This window comes from Leuresthes tenuis, unplaced genomic scaffold (genome assembly GCF_036924035.1).
Source record: "Leuresthes tenuis unplaced genomic scaffold, fLeuTen1.0.hap1 SCAF_7, whole genome shotgun sequence".
NCBI lineage: Eukaryota > Metazoa > Chordata > Actinopteri > Atheriniformes > Atherinopsidae > Leuresthes > Leuresthes tenuis.
In genome coordinates, this window is record NW_027325361.1 from 12354135 (window position 1) to 12362770 (window position 8636).

The 8636-nt window shown below is 38.9% G+C and overlaps 1 protein-coding gene across 1 annotated transcript; it reads left to right on the top strand.

Moving 5' to 3' along the window:
• The first annotated feature begins 4586 nt into the window (after positions 1-4586).
• Positions 4587-8060, top strand: nppc (natriuretic peptide C). Its single transcript, XM_072388676.1, has 3 exons — positions 4587-4777; positions 5768-6055; positions 7387-8060. The coding sequence occupies exons 1-2, from the start codon at positions 4685-4687 to the stop codon at positions 6032-6034; spliced, it is 360 nt and encodes a 119-aa protein (XP_072244777.1). The 5' UTR covers positions 4587-4684; the 3' UTR covers positions 6035-6055; positions 7387-8060.
• Positions 8061-8636: the final 576 nt, after the last annotated feature.

Genomic DNA, 8636 nt, shown 5'->3' on the forward strand with positions numbered 1-8636 from the left:
GTGACCTCTTTCCTGATGGCAGGCTCCAGCAGTCAGATTCATGATACTAAGACTGAAAAAAAAACTAAACATAGAATTATAACATAAACATGAAATACAGTAGTGCCTACAATATTTGTGATATAGAGAGAAATTCTACGTTAAGTGAAATAAAATGTAAACTTGTATTTGAATATTTCTCTGCTCTAAGTCTACAACATTCTAATCAAATCTAAAGATATTATCAGTGCATATTCATGCACACATATAGGCTAATAAGTGTCTGCTGTGCCCATTGGTTCATATCATGAACTGAAGTGTTGACATGTTACCTTGGCAACCAGCAACAAATGCCACACTGTAACATAATGACTAGGTTATAAAATTACATATTTAAGACTTAACCGCAATCTTTTCCATCCATTATTCAACAAGTATTCATTTATTTCCTTGTTTTTACAGTTAATATTAATTTGACCATCTTTTTATTTTTACTTGCTACTAAACTGATTGAATTAGGTGGCCAGTTTTTGTACTTGTAGTACATTTTTTCATCTCTCACCATTGTTTGCCTTTGCAAATCTCAATATTTGAACAATAAATTTAAGAATTGTTTCAGAGCTCATTATACCTGCCTGGAACTTCTAAATAATGCCACTAAATATTCAATAGTAAGGGGAAACCCTTATTTATGGAAATCCTAACCTTGATATATGTATATACATTAGTCTGAAGTTTGAGTATTCACCCATGGCCAATAAAGGCAAGCGAGTTGTTGGCAGATGCAAAAGCCGTCAGAGCGCTTGTGTAAAAAGCATTAAAATTCCACATGCAATAAAACCGTTATTCATAGGACCATAACAGGCTTGTAGTTTGTCTTACACAAACCCCAGAGGGGGAATCAAGACACCCAACCCTCCCATACACACTCACTGCGAGGTCCACTGCAGCACATGGTCCCTCCATAGGTTTATGTAGCTTCTTGATGCAAGTAAGTTAGCTTGCCTCATTTTAACTCAGCCACTTGAAAGCTAAGAAAACTGACTGGAAATCAAGCGGATAACAATTTGTGGCAAAGGCAGAACAAGAATGTAGAATAACAGAAGGACATAGCAGAAGAAGTGCTCTCAGTAAGCAATGTGATGTCATCTGGAAAAGTGGGTAACACTGTTAAAAAACTTGTCACAAAAAAAAAGACAAACTTGTGACACAACAGCTGTGGCATTAAGGAAGAATGTGTCACTCACTTGTTAAAATTCAAAATAAAGAAATTAGCAATCACAGAAAAATGCTCTGCCAAAACCAGAGAAGCCGTCATGGACAGAATGTCAGCAGAGTTGAGTGGTTTTATGTTATTATAAAGGGAAGTTGGCTGGAGATTGGTTTGATATAAAGTGGCTCCTCCAAGAGACTGGGCATCTTTACTACAAGACCAAATCTTTATTAAGTTCAGAGATAAAACTCAAAAGGACTGCGCTTCATCCTCAAACCCACTCCCTAACAACTATATTTTGGACAAAATTTGACTGAAGTGAATAAACTCACTTAAGAACAGCATAATTTTTGAGAAAGGCGCTACATTAAATGAATGATGCATGCTATGCACATTAACAGTGTGCTTGTTTGTCAACACGTGTGAGTCAGTGGGAGTAGCGCCAACTTAGTGATGCACCCTACAAGTTTAAAGATATATGACTCATGCCAGAAACCTACATGTTGTTGGTGATTAAAAAAGCAGCTTTCTTTTCAACTTCCTTTTTTTTTTCTTGAAGAAAAAAAACTGTCTGTGGCTGGCACTTCTGAGCAGAGAATGAATGAAGCAAAACACCCCTGAATAGTTTTTATAGTTCTTAGTTTTTAGTAGTTTTTTTTATACATGAATATCAGCTTCACATTGTTGATTTCATTAATTCCATGAAAGGTTGCGTTCTTTTGTTTCACTGTTTGGTTGCTCATTCCAGCAAAATGTTGCCCGGCAATTCCTACATTTATTTCTGGGCATAGTGAGCTGGGAACTGGTATGAGAAGTGATCATCACAATATTTACCAAATCTCCTACTGATGATAATCTCAGATCCATATTTACAGTATTACAATAGATTTTTATTGGATATTGCTGCTTTCTTTGATTGGCTAATGTCTTGATTCAATTGCACATTGTTCTGAGTTTGGACTTTTTGTCTGTGGTTGTTTGGAGAGGCATCTGGTTCAAACCTGGCTGGGGCCTTTCTGTGTTGAACTTATATGTCCCCCCTGTGCCTCTATAGCTTTTGTCCCATAGTTAAAAGACATGCATGTTCTGATGACATTCTAAATGAGCCATAGAAGCTGTAGAATGAGTGTGCATGTTACCTTCCTCTGTGTGTCCTGTGATAGGCTCGGGGTTCCATGCTGTATCCTGCTTCTCTCCAAATATCAGACAGACTCCAGCCTCAGTGCTGACCAGGACAGAGCAGATGTAGAAACTGGACAGATCAAATTTGAGTAATTGGAGTCACAATGGTAAATTTTATTTTGGATCATTTCACTCTTTATCCGTGTAAAATGGTGGCGTGATACCCTTAATGACTGGGTTTTTGTGTGGCAACAAAACAACGCTAATTAGGCTTTAACGCTCACAATTTTTTGTGTATGTTGTACAATGGCAAATGCAAAGGGTGACAATGCAGTTGTCTATGATTCAAACATCATCATCACAGATACAATACACTCTTTATGTTTTAAGGCCAAAACATCCAGCTAAATCTGCTAATACTGTATGTCTGACATTTTCAGGTAAAATCACATATATGCCTTAACTGTTCCTATCAGTGTAACTTGTTTTTCCATATGCCCGTGATCACCAGAGCATTGACTGTCGTTTTACAGGAAAGTATTGATCCTTTAAACAGGTGACTGTGAAGCGTATTCCCTTCTCGGCACAGCAAATACTGCCACTCTGTGTTCCAAAATAGAAGTTGCTGCCTGAGATTGTCACTCCACTCTTAGGGCACCCACACGGCTTCGCATTGACTTCACACAGCACAAACTACAGAAATTCATCAATACTTTTTATGTCATTACATATTGTGTACATATTTTTCTTAAGTGAATTACCATGGTGACGTGGCTTGGTTTAAATATGCTTTGATAATGTGCAAGTGCACCAGAAAAGTCCTGTGTTTTTGAGAAACCCCTGTGGAGATTATCCCACGTTTTGATTACTGGAGATAACATAAGTCGTCAAGGTAACTGAATATCAATGTCAGGCTTGATAGTGTATCGGAAAATGGCTCTTTAAAAATACACCTTCAACCATTACCATTAAACCATCTGCACTCTATGCTTCCTTTTTACTGAATCTCTTTGGTGTCATTTTTCTTTTCTAAAAAGCATTCTTACAAAATTTGAAATGATCAGCAATAGAATGCCATGCACTCCAGAAGGCTTTGTGATGCTGTGAAAAGGTGATTAAGGTTCATTAGAGCAGTAGGAAAAGTCGTTAATGACTTTAAACTTTTTTTCAATAACAACAGAGAATGCCGACACAAAAAGATACCACTGCCTTATCTTCTTTTAGCATGCAAAACCATAATTTGTTAAATAAAAATTATCGTAGTAGGCCTACAGTGACATCTTAGTGCCAATGCAGTTCCAGATGAGTCTGAATCAGTCTCCTTTTTAGTGTGGCCAGGTTGTTGTCTCACACATGGCCATTCAAAACACCCCTTGTGTGAGGTTGGGCCTCAGGCCCAGATTGACATAAAGTTTATGGTCATTCCCACATTTGTTGGTTAATGGTGAATGATGACAGATGACAGACGTCACATCATGACATAAAAGCGCCCATTTCTTGGATCCACAAAACCAGATCACAAATCCCGTCCAGATGATGGGTTTGACCACTATATCTTTACAAACAAGACGCATGAGTTATTTAATAAGAATCTTCTTGTTTTGTATAAGTCCTCTATGTCGCATGAACCATTCGAGCCTTGAAACCTTGAACCTTGACAAATCAAGAGTTGTGATCACATTTAAGCTTTTGAATTTCGCCGCAAAAAAAAAACAAACTCGGGCTTCTTTTTAGAGTCACACTTAGTCAAGATGCTTGTAAAAGGTGCACAAAAGCCGAGATATGAGTGGATTTCATGGATGGCACCAAAGACGACCATATACGCTTTTATTTCCGGTGTCATGTCAGTGCCTTTACTTCATGTGTCAATCAAATATGCCGTTCACGCTTAGCATACTATTTGACTTGCTAAGAAGTTTCCCAACACGGGCGGCTGATATTTTAGAAGTCATTGATATGTCTGTGTCAAAGTCGCTCCTGACGCACAGCCTTTGAAAGCACCTTTGGTTTCAGTTGCTTCATCCCAGCCTGAGGTCTGAAAGTTAAAAGTGTGTGGGTTTTTTTATTTAGTTTATACCCGATATAATTTCCTCTAAAGCCCCGATGACCGGAGCTTGTATCGTTTCATTAATCCCTTGCGTGACGTACTCGGAGTCAGGTATAGAAAACAAGAAATTGGCGAGGAAGATCATTACGCAGGTTGGCATGACATCACTATGGGCTGGCTATAAAGCGGCGAGGACTAATGCTCAGAGTTAGAAGAGCACTTGAGGAGCTTTGGAGAAAGGGACGTGCTCAATCTGACATTAAACATCTGACTGGCCGACGCCACCGCCAAGGAGTTCCCGAAAGAGTTCGAGACTTGTCAAAATGAACTTGTCATACTTTGTTGCGTGTGGACTTTTGGTCACCCTGCTTTCAGAAAAGATGGGGGCAAAACCTTTGACTCAGGCGCAGCAGAAGGTAAGTCACACAAAAATCCCTCAACTGGATGTTGGAAGCTGAATGCTGCTTCATGAGTGAACAGCTGTTCTGTAGTGTTTTACGCATCATATTTCATACTTTCAGTTGTGTGTAGCGATTCAGCAGAGACATTTTTTCCAAATGAGGAGTCAGAAACATTGCTGTAAACGCTGTTTTATCCCATTGAACCAACTTTTTAAAACTGTTTGTTTCAGTGATGCCTAACACCGATTGATGCAGCTTTTTACTCCACAGCATCATTTGTATACCTATTAGCATTTATAGGTGCAGTAAATAGTTCGAAAAAAAGATTAAATACTTTCTAGTGAAACCTCTTTTAGAAGAGACATCAGAAGATAATCATCACCAATTATCTTGTTTTTTTTTTCTCACATTATTTAGCAATACGAAACAACAACACAGTTTTGTGCGTAAAAGTGAAGAAGCGTAAAATAGAGTCGCCTTGAAAAGCGAGGAATTAGATTATTTGAAAATAAATTATACGGTTATTTGCATAGATCATTTGAATTTAGGAAGGCTGGAGTTGGTGTTCCAGTTCAGAGCAAAGCGGTGGGCTTCGGGCACCTGTTTTATAGCCGGATTTGTCTCTGATGGCGCAGTGACAGAAATTTGTTGTCACTTGGTAAAAAACCAAACCTTCGAGTGGTTGGCTGTATCGGGGATTTGCTTCAGGTTTGATTCCCGGGATTGCCGCATTTTTGTATCTATCGCATTGCTTGATTTTGATCAAAGAGAATGACCGCTCAGGTTTCCGAATCCGTTCGTAATAACTGTCAAAACCTCTCTTTGCCAACGCTTATTTGGATGTGCTTAAATGTGTATCAGTTGAGGCTTACCTCAAATAGCAAACGAGTGCTCTGCTCAAACAAGCACTAAGTATTTGCAATTCCATCACAACTCGATCTCTTTGCACAATGTATTTGCCCACGGGATACATTGTTTATCTATTTTTTTTCTTTAATCTTCCAGTCTCTTAGAAGTTTGCTGGGCGAGGAGTTGGCAGAGTTTCTGGAGTCGGAGGAGAGGGAGAAGCGGCTAGACGCTGTGCGCTCTCGGATGCGGTTACTGCGAGATTTAAGGATGGACACCCGGGCCAGAGGGATGTGGGCTCGTCTCCTTAACGACCAACCCCCAACGAGGAAACACAAATCAGGCAGCAAGAAAGGGGGCTCCACGAGTGGCTGTTTCGGACATAAGATGGACAGGATAGGGACCATCAGCGGCATGGGCTGCTAGGGTCGGCGCAGCGCAGCGAGGGTGAGTGAGGTCTAACGGTCGTCCCACTTCACTCTTCGATTGAGTCACTGTCACGGTGAAATGAAATTATGAATGGTGTTGAGAAATGAGGGAAGGAGGAATATGCAGCATGGGGAAAGAAAGAAGGCAAATAGGGATCAAGAAAGCAGATGTTTTATCATGTGACGCTGAAATGTTGGTGACAGAGGGAAGGAAACAATTAGGAAGAACAGAGAAATAAAAAAGATTCTTTATTACTGGTTTATCAAAGGTCCTTAGTGGGTCTATGAATAGCTACAGAATAGCTACAGAAATGGCTGAGGGAAGGGTTGGAGGGAATGAGTGAAAGAATACATGCAAAAGAGATAAGACAACATGTTTGGGGTTTTTTTGCTTTTTCTTTTCAAGTTCATCTCAGGACAATGTGTGCTTTTTGCATTCATTGTTAAACCAGGGTAGAATAGAAATCTGGAATCAGTGGAAGCATTATAAAAGTCTGAGAGCTGAGGCCATGTCTCTGGTTGCATTGAGTGATAGATTATATTTTGAATATGAGAGGTCAGGTAGATGTATGAAATCACATTTAAAGTATATATGACTGACTCTAGCTGTCTGTGCAACTCCTCCTTGAAACTTAAAACGATATTAAGCTAAAGGAAAAATATATATTGTCAAGTCAAGCGGTGTTCCCAGGAAGGGCAGGAATCCCTTTAGGAAAGCCCACTTAAAGTGATGTACAGTGATGTATTTGGGAACAATCCAGTGGGTGTTTAAGAAGTTCACTCTTTTATTCATACACATCATTATGAATGAGCCCATTTGTTTAATCTGGAAAACAGTAACATACATCTTGTTTAGGAAGAAAATAAGTCAGGGAGAGACAGAGGAAGGAAATGGGAATGCAGACATACACATTTATACACTCTCTTGAAAACAGAGTATCCTGCAGTGGTCAGGGTCTTTCTGGGAAACCCATTTTCTCTTTACTGGGAATGAACTGGTGAATGGAGAAATACACAAGCTAGGTGACGCATAATTAGTCCTGAGGACTGAGGCCTTTTGTGGTTGTGGCAAACTGTGAAATCTCAATGAGGGTGGGTGATTTTGTGACTACCTATTGCTCACCCATAAATGTGAAAGTTTGCGTTAGCTATGAATTCAGACTTTCTGTTGTTAGGTGAATAGACAGGGGAACAGTTTTTGTTGAGAATACAACAAGTAAATTGGGAAATTCACAGGAAGATGAAGAGATGATGAACACATACAAATCACAGAATGGATGACAGTGTGTTTACTAAGTTGTCCCTGGTAATCGGTTTAAGCTTTGTCTTCTGTTTCCTTTTTTTTCCTAGATCCCTGGACGATGGGTTTGGACAACAAGAGTTGAGTTTGTTCTCACCTGAGGAAAAAAGAAAAATCATCAAGTGAAAAGATTTTTGGTACGAAAGTGACCTGAACCAGCACTTACAAGCACTGGGATGACAGCGCTACAAAATCCTCATATAAATACATATATATTAAGTAAATATGCAGGTATATATACATATATGTATACCACACAAAATGATCAACTTATACAAACAGATATATACTACAACATTGTGGACAATGGTGTAAAAACTACAAACTGCAAAGCTGTATATTACTGCTGCCGCTGCTGTACATTCAAGTACTTCATCTTCCGCTGCATAAATGTATTTATGTTTAAAAAATATTTATATGTTTATAAAAAGAGATATTTATAAATATGAGTTTTATTTATGTAACATTTTGAAAATGGATGCAAACTGCAGGTCAATTCTGTTTGTTACCTTTTTCTTTTGTCTCAAATAGTTGTAAATGTTTTCAAAAATGAAAAAAAAGAAAAAAAAAGAACATTCCATGTGCACTTACATGCCATGTCTCTGGGCGTCTGTGTTTCACTGGAACTGGAAAATTGAAGTTGCTACACATTTTTTTGCCTTGATTTTGAGAGAGGAGGTGGTACTAATAGTCACATGTGGGACAGTATAGGGTTCAACTGGCTGTGGAGGGCAGCTTATTATTATTCTGAATAAGGATAGATTGGTTGGTTCCTCTATCCTTTCCTGTGAATCAGATAGCAGATTGATTTATGAAACTGCTTGCTATAGTGTGGAAATTTGGAAATTTTACACTGAACTGTAAAATTGTCCATTTTTTACATTGTTACCTATAGGGACTTAGATATCGGGCAGTAAGTAACATTATTCCTAAATGACCAATTCCATTATGACACCTTGTAAAGACATCATTTTGGGTGAAAATTTCAAATCCGGCCTTTAAATCATCCAGCAGGTGGACGGTTGTGGGTAGTCCATCCCAGCAGACAAAACAGACAGTTTTGCTGACCAGCAGGTCCCAAAATCTTCTTGCCCTTAGCCAAAAATGCCAACCACTGCACCACCCGGCTTTTTTATTATGTACCTGTAATTCTTCGGAGCATTACCATTTAGTGACATTTAACGGAATAAACATGGTGTTGGTAGATTTATAGGGTAGAGGAGATGAAGTAGTAAGTTCACTGCTTTTACTGCTTTAACGTTGGGAACTTGGATTCAGACCAAGACTTTTACGGCCACAA